This window comes from Dromiciops gliroides, chromosome 1, assembly GCF_019393635.1.
Source record: "Dromiciops gliroides isolate mDroGli1 chromosome 1, mDroGli1.pri, whole genome shotgun sequence".
In the NCBI taxonomy this organism is placed as follows: domain Eukaryota; kingdom Metazoa; phylum Chordata; class Mammalia; order Microbiotheria; family Microbiotheriidae; genus Dromiciops; species Dromiciops gliroides.
The window spans coordinates 358546989-358567670 of NC_057861.1; the positions used below are offsets into that span (position 1 = coordinate 358546989).

The 20682-nt window shown below is 36.7% G+C and overlaps 1 protein-coding gene across 1 annotated transcript in view; it reads left to right on the top strand.

The window, feature by feature from the left end:
- TRIO (trio Rho guanine nucleotide exchange factor) overlaps positions 1–20682 on the top strand; it is a 274256-nt gene that overhangs the window by 174910 nt on the left and 78664 nt on the right. Inside the window, exon 30 of the mRNA XM_043979301.1 lies at positions 10029–10272. Within this exon, the coding sequence (XP_043835236.1) occupies positions 10029–10272 (244 nt within the window). The remainder of the gene's footprint in view (positions 1–10028; positions 10273–20682) is intronic.

Sequence of the window (20682 nt, forward strand, 5' to 3'; positions counted from 1 at the left end):
CCTTGATAAGAGTATGGGAAAAGAACAGGTAGTTGTTGCTTTTTTGCAAATGATCATCATTAGTAGTTTTATAATCATAGAATTGACTGTGAACTGAAAATACACAGTGCTGCTCTATTATTTATTGACTCTTAAAAAAGCATTTGATTTAATAAAGCAAAATACTCTCTTAAAGGGTCTCCTACAAAGTGCCTTCCATATACGTTAAAATCATCTAAGATTCCTATATGTTGTTAAATTTTGCCAGACTCTTCCTGACCCCATTTGGGGTTTTCTTGTCAAAGATACCAGAATGGTTTAGCATTTTCTTCTCCAGTTCATTTTACAGATAAGGAAATAAGACAAACAGGGGTAAGTAACTTGTCCAAGGTCACAGAGCTAGCGTCTGAGGGCAGATTTGAACTCTGGAAGATGAGTCTTCCAGACTCCAGGCCTGACACTCTATCCAGTATGTCACCTAGCCACACTTGAAAGATATAGCTATAGGAATAACTGTTCACTGACCCTCTTGTTACAACAGTTGAACAAGGTATAAAACAGGGACACATGTGCACCAAATGTGTTAGCCACTGTCATGGAGAATGTTGAATGTAGAATCTAAATGGAGGAGACAGTTTTCTTACTGAAAGCAAGCAGTTACAGATACTTCTATCTTTAGGTGACATGGTGCTAATTCTGTCTCTCCCTGTGACATTATAGAGCCTCCTAAATGGGATCCATAATGACTGAAAAGAGTTTGTTCCAACTTTCCACAACAGAAAAAGTTAAGTCCTGTTGTCCAGACTGTGATACATAGTTGGAAGGACAATAACTCATCCTAGTCCTTTTTTTCATTTGGATCATTTTTGTGTTGAGGCAGTGCTCCTGGGTGTTTGTTCATCTAGTGTCAAGGCTCTTGCTGCTCCAGGACAGAATAGAATTGAAAGAATAAGTAATGGTGAAACTATTTAAAATTTACCCTAAAATGGCCTCTCTGGATTGTCCTCCTAGTTTACTCCACCCTAGAAAGAAGACACCTTACAGTAGGCACCTGGCATATAACAATAAGTATTTGGCATGTTTTGGTACTTTTAAATATATAAGACAAGAAGTAAATTTGTCATGTTCTGGTCATTTTTATCTCAGTACCTTGAAAATGGGAAGGAAATCTGCCACTGACTCAGCCCTGCCCATTCAGTACTTCCTGCACTGTATTTTTTACCCTCAAATTTATACCCTCAAACTGACCGTAGGTCTACTGACCTCACATTTAAGTTCTGATTGTGAGCTGAACAACTTTATTCTTTTTATGCTCATAGATTTTCCCATAACTGAACAACTAGTTCATTCATTAGATATGTCTAAGAATTCTTCTTTTATTGATAGATTCTCCTTGAATTGAATTCTTCTAGTATTGGTATATTTGCTTTAGAATATGGTACCTAAAAGGAGGGGTTAGGTAAACAGGTGATAAAACTTGGTCTTAATACAAGATTTGTTTCTACTGGTGTTTTTCTTCTCCTTTTAAAGAACAAAACCAAAATCTGAGAAGATATCTTAAATTTTTGATTTGGACAAATCTTCCCACCTGATGTTTTTGCTAGGATCTCAAATGTTTAAGTAAACATTGAAATAGTTCTCTTTTAAGTACCCTAAGTAAGTCTTACCTTTGCCATGTTCCTTTACATTTGGACTAACTCATACAAAATTGAGCGTAGGTGTGAGGAAGCAGTATCTTATTATTGGTAAGGTAGCTGCTAATAAGCCTTAAACCTACATGAGATTATTTCTCACAGAAGGAAATGTGAGGGGGTGATGACCTGGGGTATTTAATAGCATTATATTGGGAATTGTACTTGCTGTGCTTAGTCATTCTTTTGTGGCTACTGCCAGCACTTTAAATGTCTCCATTCCTAATCTCTTTTACCAAGTAATTTTTTTTTTGTCAGCTCTGTTTGAAACCTACTTTAATTCACAAGACACCTTTGTGAGGTTCCTGAATAAATGATCCTGTGGGGTGTGATTGTTCATAATTATTTGGGTGCATTTTGTTCATAAAAGCACAGAGAAATGTCTTTTATTAGAATGCTTTCCTCCACATCCTTTTTTAAAATTCCCCACAGAAAGTTGGCCAAAGACACCCACTTGCAACTGATCTTTAGCATATAAGACTTTAGATCCTTGAGGCAAAGTTATTAATGGAGAGGACTCTCTGTATCATCTATCCATACTAATCATAAGCAGCCTTCTCTTCCCAAAATTGCTTTACATAAACTCATCCCCATCAGTGAAAAACTCCTCCAATCTAAATAATTCAAACCAGGTATTTTCAGTCATCTTTTTTTTTTAAGTTATGCTGCCCTTGAAACTTAAACTCCCTCATTATAATACATCATATTAATAAGTGGTGAACATAACAATGGCAAACCAGAATCAAAAACACACAGTTATGAGATCGCATAATGGGTAACATGCCTATATTAGTTACTGTACTCAGGAGAGGCACTGACATAAAAACCTTTCTTCTTAGAATATGAAAAATATCTAATTATCTCAGACACCATCCTTAAGTCCTCAGGCCCATTAGTGAAGAGTGGCCTTGTATTCTCTTATATGATAAACAGTGAATCTATAGATTGCCAAAACATTATTATTATTATCTCATTCTTAAATTGTTCATTGGAATGCAGACAGATAGAAATGTTCCTGGAACAACTCACTATCCTTCTATTATTCTTTTATATTAATGTACTCTTGTACAGGTGAATAAAATAACTGCTTTAAATACAAGTTAAATAAAAGTATTGATAAAATTTCATCTTCTTGTAGATTCATGGAAAGTATCTTCAGTAGAACTCCAGCATCTCATACCATTCCTACCCAACTTTGATTGCTTGTCCTTTGTCTCTATATTTTGAAAGCTTTTCATCTTATCTTGTTTGGGGATGGTGAATATTTGGTATGTCAACATCTATCTTAAAAATTATTCTTAGGTTTCTTTGGATCATTATGTCCAAGTGGTTATAGGCATCAGTTGGGTCTGTGATAATGCTCTGATTCTTATATAAGTACTTAAGTTCTCAAGGATATTTTGTGTTTTGCATTTGTAGTATGGACAGTTGTCATTTGTCAGTCCAAGATGGGGAGCTTCTGGAATAAAATTCAACCACCAGGTGACAGTCATCAATTGCTACTATTTGACCCCAGATAGAGAGGGTAAAATATTGAACCAAATTCTTTTTTTCTACCAGGTATGGTATGGGCCAAGTATATTCATTTTTTAAAAGTTCAAGGGAGAGAATGCCAAGTACTGTGAGCAAGTCTCCTCCAGAAAGCATTGGTGTATGTATGCATTTAGCACACATTATGGGTGTGTGCTATATGGATGCTTAATAAAGTTATTGAATTGAATTGTTTGTGTATATAAATTAATATACACCCATGTATCAGCCTTAAATTACTAAATAAAACTCTTAAAAGAAAAGACCACTAAAGTGTTCCATCTTCAGCCAGCTTGGGAAGACACAGGAAATGATCCCCATTTCCTTTTTTGGAAAATTCTTTTGGTGTCTGTCACATTACAATTAGGAACTTCCCACATCTTTTTCCTATCACTTAAAATTAAAGTTGAGTTGAAGTCTAACTTTGTCATGTTTCAAATATAGAAATATTAGAAATTCATATTAGAGGGGCAGCTAGGTGACTCGGTGGATAGAGCACTGGCCCTGGATTCAGGAGGACCTGAGTTCAAATCCAGCCTCAGACACTTTATACACTTACTAGTTGTGTGACCCTGGGCAAGTCACTTAACCCCAATTGCCTCACCAAAAAAAAAGAAAGAAAGAAAGAAAGTAAGAAAGAAAGAAAGAAAGAAAGAAAGAAAGAAAGAAAGAAAGAAAGAAAGAAAGAAAGAAAGAAAGAAAGAAAGAAAGAAATTCATATTAGAGCTATCAATCATGAGTTTTTTGTTTTGTGTTTTTGTTTTTTGTTTTTAATTTTTGTGAGGCCATTGGGGTTAAGTGACTTGCCTAGGTTCACACAGCTAGTAAGTGTTAAGTGTCTGAGTCTGGATTTGAACTCAGGTCCTCCTGATTCCAGGGCCAGTGCTCTATCCACTGTGCCACCTAGCTGCCCCATAATCATGAGTTTTTAAATAATCACCTTCCTTATATTTTTCATTGGAATTTCCTTCATCACAAACGAATGAATAAATGAATGACAACCCTAATTGTAAAGTCTCCACCTTCAAATAAGATAAGCTTCAAATCATAGAATATCATTGTAGAGCTTAAATAGGATGTAGATATCATTTAGTTCTGTTTAGGATGTTATCAAAATAATTCCTGTCATGCGTAAATGTTAGGAATAGATTACTTCTAAGGCTCCTTCAAACAATATGATTCTACAGTTTTAATAAATCAGACAGGTTAAGTGGCTTGTCTGAGGTTACAGGACCAGGATTAGAACACAGCAAGTCCAAATAAAATTCTAAACAGAAAGAAAGAAAAAAAAAAGAACACAGCAAGTCCATTAATTCCCTGTCTATTGCTCTTTCTACCATATACCCTCATTAGATTATTAACTTTTTGAGAGCAATTATTGTCTTGCTTTTCTAGTTGTATTCCCAAATTAAAAACTTAATAAATGCTTTTGTCATTCATTCATTCATTCATTCACAGTACTGTTTGCCAAAAATGGAAAAGGAAAAAAATCATTAGTCTCAGAATCTAAGACATAGAAAAAGTATCCTTTTTCATATTTCTAAATTTACAGGTTATTCCTGAATTGATTATAGTGGGTTTCACTCATGGGTCATCATGAAAAGCTATTAGTATGGCTTTATATATTATTCCAAGCATGTCAAACTAGGGACACATATGGCCTTAGGATTCCAAAGCATATTCTCCAGTGACTTGTTTCTCTAAAGACAACCCATCATTTAAACAAAACATAAACCAACCACTTTTACATCTGAATGATGTCATGATGCAGAACAGATCCACTGGAATTCTCCTCTCTCCTGAGTTTGGTATTTGAGATGGTAGATAAAATTGTGCTGAACATCTTACAGAGGCAGTCATCCTCACTATATTTTAGCAGAAATCTAAATTTTCTGAATGAACAAACTTGTTTTCACAAGAACCACATTCAATCAAGAAATTAAAAACCACATAGTTGTTAACACCAAGACCAAAATCCTCATAGGCTTTTACTGCTTTAGTCTAAAATATGCTTATTTAACCCCCTGCTCACAACCTGCAGGAGAGGAATTATCTTGGGTGAAACCTATTGAGTCACATGTGTGCTGCCTTTATACTGCATACATATCTCTATATTGCATCCTCTGGGAACATTTAATTCTTATGCTGACTTATGTCGACTGGGTCCAAAGCACTTCCTGAAAATAACTTAGAGGTAATGTCCAATGTGTTTTAGAATCAGATTGTGCCCAAATTCCCCCCTCCCCTTCTTATGCTCTGTCAAGTATACAGCTGTTTTCAATTGTTTTTGATTGACTCTGAGGAGAACTAAAAAGCTGTGCCAGAAAACTAGGGGAGCTCTTAATTACCCATCACAGGCGGCCCCTTCCTCTCCACCCTCCCCCATACACAGACACACATCAGCAAACCCCTTTGGCATAACTTTGAACAGCCTGGAAGTTAATAGCACTCCTAAGAAAAGGGCAGGAAAGGGGGTGGGTCAGGAGGAGGTGTGGTTTAATGTCATACTTCCCAGCTCTCCACGGCCAGATTGTCTTCAGCTATTTCAAAAGAGCAAGATTAGTTTCTAATCAAGGAATGGAATCATTAATTTGCTTTTTGCCACTCTAAGCAACACACATGCACAACTAGGATTAAGTTAAAAAGATTGGCAGCCAGTGGTCATGGGAAAGCAATGAGGTCTATCCAGACTCCCTGTCAGAGGTTATGTCCTGTGGTTTGTGGGGAGGGAAGAAACGAGTCCATATAAAATGCATATCATGAAGGACCTTGGCAAGATGTGCTCTTCGGTTTTCTCTTGTTGACAAGTTTTATTTTCCCTAGAAAAGCAAAAATTTCTGCTTTGTGTTATGGGGTCTAACCACTTGAAAAAAAAAAACTGTGGTTTTTTTTTTTTTAAGGAAAACCTCTAGAATCTTTTCCAGGCTAAGACTTGTACCTTAACCCTAGAACCTATTGGCATCTACAGCTTTGATTTAACAAAGAACCAGGTCTGTAAAATTTAGAAAGGGATTAGACTTTTGTGAGAAGCTACTTTTATGACATGGCAAAGATGTGAGTTTAATCAAGCTTTTAGTGTTCATACTTTATTACACAACAGTTTTCTATCATTTTATGAGTTCCTCATGAAGTTACTTTCCTTATTCTAAACATCTGACAGTTTCTACTGAGAGTCTCATTCATTAACAATAACAAGCATTTGTGTAGTCCTTTGACATTTGCAGAATGCTGTGAGTGTGTCATCTTATTTGAACTTCATAACAACCCTATAAAATAAGTAGTCCTGGTATTATTATCCTCATCATTCTACAGATGAAGAAACTGACACTTAGTGAGGTTTAAGTGAACTCCTTAGGGTCACAAGGGCAAATAAATGTCCGAGGTGAGATTTGAACCCAGGTTTTGCTGACAAATATTGAACATCTAGATGCAAGACACAGTGTTAGGCATTATGGGGAAATTCAAAAAAATTAGAGAGATACTCCCTGCCCTTGTGGAGATGACATGTACAGGAATACCTATAATAACAAGATAAAATTCATAAGTGCAGTAAGAAAGCTATGAAGTATGATCTTTAATTGAAAAGATTCTAGACCAAGTGGATATCGTTAGTATCTGGCAAATACAGAAGTTTCATAATTTGAGCCATTGAAGAATTACTGTTTTGGCTGGTGTGGATCATTCCATTTGACTCAACAAGCATTTATTAAGATCCTACAATATGCTACCCTTCCTCCTGGGCACACACACATGTATGCTGTTGCCTTCCCTGAGATTGCTTCCTATTTATATTTTGTTTCTTGTGTGCACACAGTTATTTACATATTATCTCCTATATTAGAGTATAAGCTGCTTGAGGGGGAAAGATTTACTTTTGTCTGTGTATTCCCCAAAATTAGGATAGTGCCTTCCTTAGTATGTGTAATTAAGATGTGACTGTGTTGTTCGATTGAGTTGTGCATATGTGACCTCATTCTTTTACATACATTTGTACACACACACAGACACACACAAAGTCTTGCCAAGAATGACTCCTCAAAGCCTGCTACTATGTCACACAAGTCCTGTCTTGCCCTTTTCTTAAAAAAAATTTTTTTTAAACTTAGGTCTTATCTAGTGAGTTCCCCAAACCAGCAATAATAATACTACCAGCCCCCAACCTGCTGTCACCTTTTTCCTCAGTCAGAAGGTCCTGATTTTGCTCTCTATTTTAGGTTACCCTCCCATCAGTTTTTTGCCCCCAGTGGGCATATGCTATTTAGGTTCTCTTACTAGCAACAACAAAACTAGCGACTTCAAATGCAAAATGTCTCAGCTAAAGGCAAAGAAAATATATCCTTCATGTAGATTTTAAAAAAAGACTTGAGCATACCAATCAAACTACTAAAGAATTATTTTCTAGAGTTAGAAAAAATAGTTAACAAAATTCACCTGAAAGAATAAAAGATCAAAAATATCAAGGGAATTAAGAAAGGGGGGGTGGGTATTACAAAGCAGTAATCATCAAAACAATCTGGTGCTGGCTAAAAAATAGAGCGCTGGATCAGTGGAATAGATTAAATATACAAGACACAGTAGGAAGTGACCATAGTAATCTAGTGTTTGATAAACTCAAAGATCCAAGCTTCTGGGATAAGAACTTAACACCTGACCAAAATTGCTGGAAAAACTGGAAAGCAGTTTAGCAAAAACTGCCATCACCTCGTATTGTATACCAAGTTATGGTCAAATTGGATAAATGATTTAGACATAAAGGATACCATCACAATTAGGGAAGTATGGAAAAATGTACCTGTCAGATCTGTAAATAAGGGAACAGTGTGTGACCAAACAAGAGATAGAGGGGATTGTGGGAAGAAAAATAGGTAAGTTAGATTACATGACATTGAAAAGCTTTTGTGTAAACAAAACTAAGGCAGCCAAAATTAGAAGAAAAATAGGAATGGGGCGGGGGGGGGCATTTCTGCAGCAAGTTTCTCTAATAAAAGTGTTATTTCTAAACTATATAGGGCACAGAGCCAAATTTGTGAAAAATGAGAGCCATTCCTCTGTTGACAAATGGTCAAAGAATATGACTAGATGAAAAAAAATCAGAGCTATGAATAGTCACATAAAAATTCTCTAAATTGATACTGATTAGAAACATGCAAATTAAAACAACTCTGAGGTACCATCCAACACCTATCAGATTGGCTAACGTGACAGAAAAGGAAAATTACAAATGCTGGAAGGGATGTGGAAATGTTGGGACACTAATGCGTTTTTTGGTGGAGTTGTGAACTAGTTATCTATAATTGTTCTGGAAAACAATTTGGAAATGTGTCCAAAGGGCTATAATAACGTGCAAACTCTTTGACCCAGAAATAGCTCTACTGGGTCTGTATCCCAAAGAGATCAACAAAATGAGAAAGGGCCTATTTGTACAAAAAATATTTATAGCAGCTCTTTTTGCAGTGACAGAGAATTAGAAATCAAGTGATGACCATTAATTGGGAAATGGCTGAACATGTTATGGGGTATGATTGTGATAGAATACTATTGTGCTATAAAAAATGACAAGAACAATGGTTGCAGAAAAACCTGAGGAGACTTTTATGCAAAGTGAAGTGAGCAGAACCAGGAGAATATAGTATACCATAACAGCAATATTTTAAGGATAACAAACTGGAAAAACTTAGCTACTCTGATCATGACAGTAATCCAGGACAATCCCATAGGTCCTATGATGAAAAATGCTATCCACTTTCAGAGAGAGAAATGTTGAACTCTGAATGCAGATTGAAACTTACTTTTTATCTTTGTTGTTTTATTTTGTTTGTGTTTTCTTTTTCAACATGGCTAATGGAAATATGTTTTGCATGACCTCACATATATAATTGAGATCAAATTGCTTGCCTTCTCAAGGAGGGGGAAGGGGAGAAGGGAAGGAGAAAATTTGTAACTCAAAAATTGTTTAATGATTGTTAAAATGTGTTTACATGTAATTAGGAAATATTTAGCAAAATAATTTTTTTAATTAAAAGAAAAAATAAGCAACAGTATTGGGAAAGAGGTTTTGAACAAAGATTTAATCTGATTTCATCATGATATGTCACAACATTCTCAAGACAGAATTGAGACTAATTCTCTGCAGTTAAAAATAAATGTATTCCATGTGGACAATTTTTATTAGATTTGATAAACATATCATCTATACTTTTCAGAGGATAGAGATATTATCAATTGAACTTTCTCAGCTATGAAAGGTTTGGAATCCTTAACAAAAAAAGAATCAAATAATAAATATGAATGCTTCACAGATCTATAATTTCTTCAGTGTGAGTACTCCCTCTGTCAACCAAGATGGCAACCCCATTTTTGTCTGTTTGACTGATATTGAGATCTTCTTTTGCCTCAAAATCTACCTCTAAAGCCAACCTGTTTGCCTTTCCAAACTTAGTTTGGCTGGACATCAGATAACAGATAAAAAATCCATCACCAGGCTTGTATTCAGAGTATTTCTAGGAAGGTCAGACCTTGTAGCACTTGAGTTTTAGTGGCCCAAACTTTGGGAGCAGAGGGTTCCCCTTAAGCCACAATAAAAAATTAGAATGGTATCTTAGTCAATGGTAAAACCATTGGCCAGACATCAATATGTAAATCATCATGTGAATATTTCCAAAAGGAAAAGCGTCATAGAGTTCGAGTACTCCTAGGGTCAAAAGTTATGTTCACAAGAATGGAAACCTGAATTCCTAACCCAGAGTCCATTACTGGAACTGCTAAAAGTTGCCTGCCAGAGAACATAACATGTCTGATCATTTCTTTGCTCCTCTTTCTCTTTTTTAGCTGTCTGGTGGCTGTGAGCTGACAGTAGTGATCCATGACTTCACAGCATGTAACAGCAATGAACTGACCATCCGCCGAGGCCAAACTGTAGAAGTTTTGGAGAGGCCGCATGACAAGCCTGACTGGTGTCTTGTCCGAACCACTGACCGGTCCCCAGCTGCAGAGGGCCTGGTTCCTTGTGGTTCCCTTTGTATTGCCCACTCTAGAAGCAGCATGGAGATGGAAGGCATCTTTAACCACAAAGGTAGGAAAAATAAACAGTAAATAACCAGGTGTCTTCTGGAACATGTATTCCTTTCTCTTATACACATTTCTTTTTCCTTTGTGACATTTTACCTTCCTCTAATGCTCAGCAACTCTTTGACTTGAAACCATGCTACTACAGAAAGATCAGTAGAAGAAAATAAAGATATTTAAACTGGAGGAGAGAAAACTTAGAGGTGGAAAAGTAGCAGCATCTCCAAAGATATTTGAATGAATAAAGTCATATGGAAGAGAAATTAGACATTTTCTTCTTGGCCTCAGAGAATAGAACTAGAAGGAACCAGTGGCAGAGAACTAGGGTCAAACTTTTTGAGTGACAGTTTCTGACTTACACTTTAAAAAAAATCTTCCTAACAAGACCATCTAAAATGGAATATGCAGGCTTCATAAATAGTGAATTTCATGTCAATGAAATTCTTTTTGTTTGTTTTTTTGCAGGGCAGTGAGGGTTAAGTGACTTGCCCAGGGTCACACAACTAGTAAGTGTTAAGTGTCTGAGGTCGGATTTGAACTCAGGTCCTCCTGAATCCAGGGCTGGTGCTTTATGCCCTGCACCACCTAGCTGCCTCTGTCAATGGAATTCTTTAATGGAGGCTGGGTTACTACTTTTCAGATATATTATAGAGATAATTCCCATTCAGGCATGGGACTGTCATGTAAGAAGAAGAAAAAAAAAGAAACCACATTCTTTTCACATGAAATAGTCTAGCAAAATCTTTCCTGTTCTGTTTGTGGATAGTCATGTTTTTCTTAATCCCAAGGTTAAGACTTTCCATTTTACTGTATTAAATTTTATCTTATTCCATTTTGCCCGTTGTTCCTGAACATCAAGAACTTTTTGTATCCTAATTCTGTGTGCCAGACAAGGGGATTTGCTCCCCTTCCCACCCTTATGCCATCTGCAAATTTGATAAGTATATCTACTCCTTTCTTTGAGTCATCATTAAAAAACTGTGACAATGAGCCACAGACTAATTGCTAGAACATTCCACTATTAGGGAGACTCCAGATTGCCTTAGGTCCATTTATTATCACTCTTTTAATCTGGTTTATCTGACTGGTTCCAAATGCCCCAAGGTATTCCTATTCCAGTTCTTGTTTCTCCATGTCATCCAAAAGGATATCATGAGAGGTATTGTTAAATGCCTTACTGAAATCCACATGGGCTTTGTCCACGGTATTACCCAAGTCTGGCAATGGAGTAAACATTTCAAAAATAAAAATGAGGTTTGTCTGTCATGACCCATTTTTATCGAAGCCACATTAACTCTTAATCAATCAGTAATCAAGAACTTATTAAGCACTTGACTAGGTGCTGGAGACACAAAGCTGGAAGATGAAATTGACCTATACCTATTATTCATAGACTATCCTTATAATAATCTGTCCTCAAAATGACAAGAAATTGAAATGTAGCTCATTGGCCATAGCATAGGCACTAGAGACATAGTGTTAGGAAGACCTGGGTTCAAATCCTACTTCACAAGCTTTATAACCCTGGGCAAGTCACTTATCATTTCTGTGCTTCAGTTTCCTCAACCAGAAGCCTCAGTTTTTCTATTATATGCTTCCTGGCACCATTCTTACAATATCATGCCACTCTTTGGTATTTATCCTTAATTACCTGCCAAGCTGGGGATGAATATAAAACAGTAGCTTCTATCTTCTGTGTGTCTTTTTAAAATTGTTGTTCATCGGCAGGTTTCTTGGCCAGCCCTGCTTTTCTCTTTAGACAGCTTCCACTTATCTTCCACATTAGAATCGTTTGGCTTTGTGGCTGGGACTTCTATTAACTGAAAGCATTCCATCACTATGGAGCTAACTTCCCTCTCAGAAAGCTTCTGCCCACTAAATCCACCTGTCCCTTTTCTGGCCTCTTCACATATCATCTTTGCCAAAGTCTAGGGAAGTCAGAGTCAGTTCCAGAATAGTAGTTCCCCATGTAGTGACAAGTTCTGAAGAATGAAATCAGCAACTTTTCAAGTCAGACGTTTCCCAGCTACTCCACTTTTAGCAATCAGAGGACACCAGCAGCTGGAAGGATAATCTATCACTATATCCTGCCTCTTTGCTGGCTTTGTGGTCTGCTAAGAGCACTGGATCCTGGAGTATGAGGATCTGAGTTCAAATTCAGTTCTGCCACTTACTACATGTGTGAAGGTAGACAAGTTACTTAACCTTTCTGGGTCTCAGTTTCATCATCTTTAAGATGAAAAGGTTGAGGGGCAGCTAGGTGGCGCAGTGAATAAAGCACCGGCCCTGGATTCAGGAGTACCTGAGTTCAAACCCGGCCTCAGACACTTGACACTTACTAGCTGTGTGACCTTGGGCAAGTCACTTAACCCCCATTGCCCCCCCCCCCAAAACCCCAAAAAACAAACAAACAAAAAAAAAAAGATGAAAAGGTTGAACTAGATGGCCTTTGATGTCCCTTCATGATCCATATATATGGCCTTATAAAACTTTTATCAGGGCAGCTAGGTGGCACAGTGGATAGAGCACTGGCCCTAGATTCAGGAGGACCTGAGTTCAAATCCAGCCTCAGACTCTTGACACTTACTAGCTGTGTGACCCTGGGCAAGTCACTTAATCCCAATTGCCTCGCCAAAAAAAACAAAAACAAACAAAAAAAAAGTTTTATCCATTTCTCTTTGGGCTAGTGGAGTCTATAATATACTCCCACTGTAATATCGTGTTTTTTTCCTTCCTCCATTAATCTTCATTCAAAAGCTCTCCATCATGTGCCCTTCCCCAACACTCCTTATGTATCCACATAGGAGAGTATCTTCTGGTATAAAATGTAGCTCCACTATAGCTCCTCTCTAATTTATTCCTTTTGAGTACAGTATATCCTCTTCCATTGGTATATTCCATATTGAGTCTTAAACCACCAAGCTTCAGTGATATCTCCTCTGGAGACAAAAACTTGCAAGATCATATGGTAAATCATAAAAAGGACTCTTTTTTTCCTTTAAAAGAATAAACATTAAAAATCTGTGTAGGGGAAGCTAAGTGGTACAGTGGATAGAGCACTGGCCCTGGATTCAGGAGGACCTGAGTTCAAATCTGGCCTCAGACACTTAACAATTACTAGCTGTATGACCCTAGGCAAGTCACCTAACCCTAATTGCCTCACCAAAAAAAAAGAAAAATCTGTCAACTAAAACATACACATTTTAATGGACTGCTGCCCTGGTACCTCAAAGCTGAGAAAGCCAGTGCAAGATCTAGAAAGAGTTTGACTCAAAATAAAGGAACCTTCTCCAGTTGCAGACAGGAAGAGTCCTGTTCTAGATAGGGGCTAAGAGACAATAGGGCCATGGGTAAATCTTTGTTGGAATTCCTCTAGGAGGAGTGTCTCTTGCTTAAGCAAGGTCAATAAAACAAAGAATTCTGACCCAATAAATAGTGAATTCTTAATATGTTTGGTAATAGTGAATTCCCCATTACTGAAGATCTAGATAGAATCTTGACATTGTTACTGTTAATCAGTCTTCTAAAGACCAGCTCCAATTTGGAGAAAATAGGAATCAACCCCTTAAACAATTTTCCAAATTTCTTACTTTCAGTGATGCATTAAGATATTTCACACATTCCTCTTCTAAATTCCCTTATTCATGACTATAATCAGTGTTTTAGGTGATAAAGAATGCTTTTGTGAAGTTTTTATTTGTTAGCAAAATTTCAAATCATCTTTGCCTTGGTTTAAATTGAGAAATATCCAGATCATTTGTTCAATTCCTTGTAATATGCCTTATACTAGATCTGCTGGGATTTTAAAGCTCTTGCAAAAGGGGAATAAAAGAATTTACCAAAAGAAAAACCTTCAAAAGGCTAAATAAAAAATAGTACTCTGCAGTGACAGGGGAAAATGTGCTAAGTCTGGGGTCAGGAGAATGAAGATAATAGACATGGCTCCACCACTAATTTGCATTTAACATCTTGGGTCATTAGTATTCTTATCAGAAAAATGATGGGGTTGTCTTGAATAATCTCCTAAGTTCCCTTCTTCCAGTTCTAAAAATCTCTGATTCTGCTCATTCATTGAATAATGATTCTGTTCACTCTAAGTTTGGGTAGAGGGAGAATGTTTAGTTTGGCTTTCTTGGTTGAGACAAGTACCTAAGACCTTCAGGTTTCTCTCTCCTATATTAAATCTTCTTAGTGCTGTTAAGCCTCCTTCACTGCTTGTCCAAACTGTAATAATTCTCTAAGTCTTCAGTATTCCTCTTTGGCTATGGAAGCCCACAAATGGGCAAGTTACTGAGATGGTTAACCAAGCCACCATTAACTCAGAACTAAATAGTGTAAATGTTACATAGACATTTTACTATACTTCATCATCCCAATGACATGCTTGCTTTCTAAACTCTAAGGGTACATTATTGACCAAGTCAACTTGGTACTTGTGGGCCATTTACTATCATGCCAAGAGATAGTCAATTATTCTCTATCTTGTATATATGAGACTTGTTTTTCCTTACCAAAGGCCCTACAAAATACTTGGCCTCTGGGGCAGCTAGGTGGCACAGTGGATAGAGTACTGGCCTTGGACTGAGGAGGACCTGAGCTCAAATCTGGCCTCAGATACTTCATACTTACTAGCTGCGTGACCCTGGGAAAGTCACTTAACCTTCATTGCACTGGAAAAAAAAAAAAGAAAAAAGAAAAAAAGAAAATACTTGGCCTCATTTAACTTAATGCTATTTGTATTAGACTACTCTAATATTATTATTATTATTATTATTATATTTGTTACTTCCCTAGCCTTCAATAGATTCACCAACACTGTCCCTATGGCTCACCTCTGTCAGGCCTCCTCCTCATTAACCTTCTTAAGGCTACTGAACTACCAGCTGCACTGTTTATAGACCTGGGGGTGCCTAGCAGGCCAGCTGAGATCTTTATCCATTAAGTTCAATTTCACTGCCTCCAGGCCCAACCCTTTCCATGATCCCTCAGGATTTAAATGTGGATTTGCTGCCACCTCAGTAAGGAACTGGTTTGGTTTGGCTGAATTTTTCCCCTGGAGGCTCCAGAGAAAGGCTGAGACCTTTGAGATTTCAGCCAAAAACTAGAGTACAAATCTTAATTTCCGGTGAAATTCCCCATATGCTCAGAGCAACATTCATCTTTGCCATCATTCAGGGCTTGAGCACACATAGTCATCTGTTTGGTTTACCTCTTAGCAGGAGGAAAAAGATTTTTTAAAGTTGCTCATTATCTTTGTAATCCTTGGGAACCGAGCTGGAAGAGTGCCAGCTTCCTTCTTAAGTTAACCTGCTAAAACAAGAGTGATCTTGAATCGAACTCTACCAAATAATACTTGTATTTTTTTAAGTTTATATTTGGCCCTGTTATGCATGCCCCATATCATTTGTGTCAGAAGTAATGTTAGAGACAGCTTTTCTATTTAGCATAGGTCTTGACATCAGGAGACATGGCTGTGAATTCCAGCTTTACCATTTACCTTGCATTGTGATTTGGGACAAGTCACTTAATCTCTATAAACATCATTTACCTCATCTGTAAAATTGAGATAGAAAATAATAGTTAAACTACTTACCAACACAGAGTTGTCCTGAAGATCAAATGAAATGATGTATCTGAAGTTGTATGTAGGTGTATGCCTAGAGATGGATTCAATTCATCACACATTTCTTGAGTGACTACTAGATTCAGTTATAGGACTTAGCTGTATTCTGAATCATTGTTGATTTATGAGTGGCATTTTGTTTTTCTCATATGACCTTTAGAATTTAAGTAACATTTTTTTTCTTTTATTAGAGGAGGGTTATATTTGGGGGTGGGGGTAAAGCAAGTTTTATCCAGAAATGATTGCAATGTTAAATAAAATTTTAAAAAATAAATATATTTTATGAGGGAAAAACTTTAAGCAATGAATGAAAGTTTATGTCTTCTCATTTGATAAATTTGTCCCAAATGATATGGAAGAACTTACTGATGAGGATTTTGTAGTCTTTCAACAAAAAAGTTTTATTGATGCCTTTTGTTGGAATTTTCTTTTTATTATGGCGTTCGTGATCCAAGAATGCATATTTCTTATGTTGAAAAAAATTTTTTCTGTTAAATTCTGTCTATGGAAGAGTTAAATAGATTATAAAAATTCTAAATGCAGAAATGTGATTGAGAGGGAGAATAGTAAGTCACTTCTGTTATATAAACAGTTCATTCCTAACTTAGTCAAAAAGCTTTTAGTGTTGAAAGGGGGGGAAAATCTCTTTGAGAGTTATTTTTAAGCATATTTCGTTACGGTTTATTTCCATTTTTTACACAGTTCTGGACTAAAGGGGTAACTCCAGGCTTAAGAGGTAGTCAGTACAAATGTCTTAACTATCCAGGACCCAAGGAATAAGTCTGACTATTCAGTATCCAGAATTATGTACTGTATCTTGTTATGCATAGTTTCTCTCTAGTGGGTGCTTTTATATGCCTGGTTAAACTGGACAAAGAACTGAATTATACAACTTTTGTTTTTTCTTCTATAAGAAGTGTTAAGCATGAAATAAAGCCCAAGAATGTGAGAGGGTCATGAGACCTTTGCAACACTTCATAAACTGTAAAGCACAATGTAAATGTGAGCTATTGTCATTATTATTACTCTACTGAGAAACACTTTCTGTGTTCTATAAAAATAGGTTTGTATGGAGAGATGTCTATTAATAGTTTTCCTCCCAAAAATCTTTCTTGGAAAGGTAGCCTTTGGATTCTAAGTCGCCTTCACTGTTTTTACCCTTCCTTCTTTCTCACAGTATCTTTCCCAAAAGGAAAACAGACATTCATATTAAAAATGGGGGGGGGGGCAGCTAGGTGGCACAGTGGATAGAGCACCAGCCCTGGAGTCAGGAGTACCTGAGTTCAAATCCGGCCTCAGACACTTAACACTTATTAGCTGTGTGGCCATGGGCAAGTCACTTAACCCCAATTGCCTCACTAATAGATAGATAGATAGATAGATAGATAGATAGATAGATAGATAGATAGATAGATAGATAGATAGATAAATGAATGAATAAATAAGTGAATAAATAAATAAAATTTTTAAAAATGATGTGGGGGGCAGGTAGATGGCACAGTGGATAGAGCACTGGCCCTGGCATCAGGAGGACCTGAGTTCAAATATGATCTCAGACACTTGACACTTAGTAGCTGTGTGGCCCTGGGCAAGTCACTTAACCCCAATTGCCTCAAAAAAAAAAAAAAGATGTGAAAGAGTAGGAACTGGTTCACTCATCAAATCTTAGTAAAAGTTATTGCCTCATCTCTGGGATAGATGCACACACACTGCATACAGGGTAGTGTAGTGGGAAAATTACTAGTTTTAAAGTTGAGTGACCTAGACTTGAATCCCAGTCCTGTGACCCACCTTGGTCAAATAACTTAAGTGCCTCAGTTTCCACACCTGTGGAATGAATACTATTGGACTAGACTTCAAATTTTTAATTTGGGTCCATGCATAAATTTCAGGGGTTCTTTGAAACTGGGTAGGAAAAAAAAGAAATCTTTATTTTCACTACCCTTTATCTTTTCCTTCCATTGTAAATGTGTAGGCAATGTACATTAATCTGAAAAAGGGATCGGTAGGTTTCACTAGCCTGCTAAAGGAGGTCCCATGATAGGAAAAAAAAGCAAAGATAGATTAGATCATCTTCAAAGTTCCTTCTGAGTCTTGGTCATATAACTTCCTTTTTTAATGTAAATTTTCTTCTACATTAAAGTTTTCAATTGCCAAATGTGTTATGTAGTTTTAAGAGTTGTAATTCTGCTAAATTGTGGTGAGTTTTTTATCACAGTGTTATAATCTGTCAGATTTATAATAATAATTTTAGACTCAAAGTGCTTTTTTTAAAGACGTATAAAGCACTGTGCACACATGTCATTGATCCTCACAAGGATCCTATAAAGTAAATGTTATTACCTCTATTTTAGCATAATAATATTACATTATTTTTGATATATGTACATATATATCTTAGATATAATACAGATATTATTATCCCCATTTTATATATAAAGAAACTGAGATTTAGAAATGTTGAGTTACTTGACCATGGGTTACTCAGCTAGTAAATGTAGGAAGCAAGTTTGAACTGAAACCCATGTCTCTCCAGATTCCAAGTTTAAATCTCTTTCCACTATTATGTATTTAAGATCTCTACAAAAGTAATTAAAGGGCTAAGAATTTCCTTACAGGATCAAAGTTTTGTGATTTTTTTTTTAAATTAAGATTATGATGCCTTTCATCCTGAGACAAACTTGTATTTTTCTCCTTTATCTTCTTCACCCTAACCTTTCAGTAGCATAGGAGCAAAAACGGAGATTGTTGCTAGAAGTCACTGAGGGTTAGGGTTTGACAAGATAGGACTCAAGGTTAGAACACAGCATATAATGGAACTGATCAGCTTTGGGTCAAGACTATGGAAGTTAGTGACTCCAGAGGAGGGAGTGTGTTGTTGGACAAAGAAGTGGTCCATCGACTGACTGGAGATCACAGTGAAAACGTAGAATAGGAACAAGGCAGAGGCAAGGATGGAAGAATCAATGACTAGAATGAGAGAAAGAAATCAGAAAGAGTGGCCAAAGGTTTGAATGTTTGTCGTCATGGGGAATGAAATACAGTCAGTTCAAACTATGTCTGATTCCCAGAAGGTAAATTCATATAGCTCATCCACTGGCACCTATTGTTCTTGTTTAATGCTTTTGGATGAACCAGAACTCAATCCTAGGTCCTTGGTCATTGAGGTCAAAGCAAGGCAAATTCTAGCTTAAGGCGGGCTGTGCCATTCTGAAGCTATGGCTTATTTCATCAGAAGAGTAAGCCTTTGCCACCTACTGGTCCTCAACAGCTTGGGAACACAGACTCTAGCCTTACAGTTTGAAAGGTGGGACCAATATAGAAATTTGTTGGTACATTGAATTATTCAGTGGCAAATTGCTGCTTTCAAAGCCCAATTTTGAAGCAAGAGAAATTCACAACATTTGAAAATGGACTTTTATAATCCCTCTTTGTGAAGCTGGGCCTCCTAGGTTTGTGGGTGAGCACACAGGTCATCTCCATGGGGTACTGCATTTCTTTCTCATTTTAAATAGCTGATGTATTGTACACTTCACCTATGTTCTTTCAGATTTCTCATGGAAGGAATATCACTAAAGCCCAGATATATCCCACGTAACAAAATTAGGACAAAAATAGCTATTTACCATTTCTGAAGAAATTAGCCTTAACATCCTTAGAGTTTTGGCATAGAGTTTTGTTGGGTTATGTACAGTACAGTACCTACAATTTACTTTGGAGACGTTGAAAGAATGATTAACCTGAGCCAAATTTGACATGATGAAAAGAAGGGGAAAAAGGCTTGGGAAATAAAATAAAATCTCATACCTGCTGCTCCCTTGCCAATCTAACAGGGACTTTAAATTAGTGTACTGTATTTTAGTAAAGCACAAAATAAGATCCTCACAATACAACTAAAATTGCCCTCTTTTTAAGAAAATAATGAAGCCGTTACAGGTAATTTAACAGTGACAGTCATTACATTAGATGCTCCCTCTAAATCAAATGGGCACAATCATAAAGAAGAAAAAAAAGTTTCTTTTTTAAGTACTTAGGAATAAAGCCGTGAGTTTCAATTGGTTATAAAATCAGATTGGAAAACATGGACCGAATCATTAGCAATAATATAAGTAGTCTAGGATTTAATGTCCATTATGTTTGTTTTTCCCAGTAAAGTGGCAGAGGTTCCTAATTTTTTTTAAAAGTACTGAGAGTTCTAATTCAGATCATTATGGAATTAAAACATTTGGATATGCAAAACAAAGACAGGAGTTCTAAAAATCACCAGGAACCAGAGGACTTCAAGCCATTTACTTTAAAAAATTTAAAAATTTTTTAAAAGAGGCAGATTTCTGAGTTCTATACAGGTCATGTTGCTACCCTACTCTGTAAAATCCAGTGGCTATTTCTTCTCAAATGAAATAATTGCTCTGTTTTGCATTTAAGACCTTTCCTAATCTATCACTCCTCTCAGTGTACTCTGTGGTCCAGCCAAATAAGATTTTATTAAGTGCCAGACAGTGTGCTTTACAAGTATTCTCCCATTTGATCCTCGCAACAACCCTGGGGGGAGAGGGGATTAGGTACTATTATTATCCCCATTTTCCAAATGAGGAAACTTAAAGCAGACATTAAATGACTTGCCCAGAGTCACACAGCAATTAAGTATCTGAGACTCGATTTGAACTCGGGTCTTCCTGACTTCAGGTTCAGTGTTCTGTCCATTGCACTGTCTAGCTGCCTCTAGTAGTTTGCCATTTCCTTCTGCAGACTATTTTACAAATGAGGAAACAGAGGCAAACAGAGTTAAGTGAC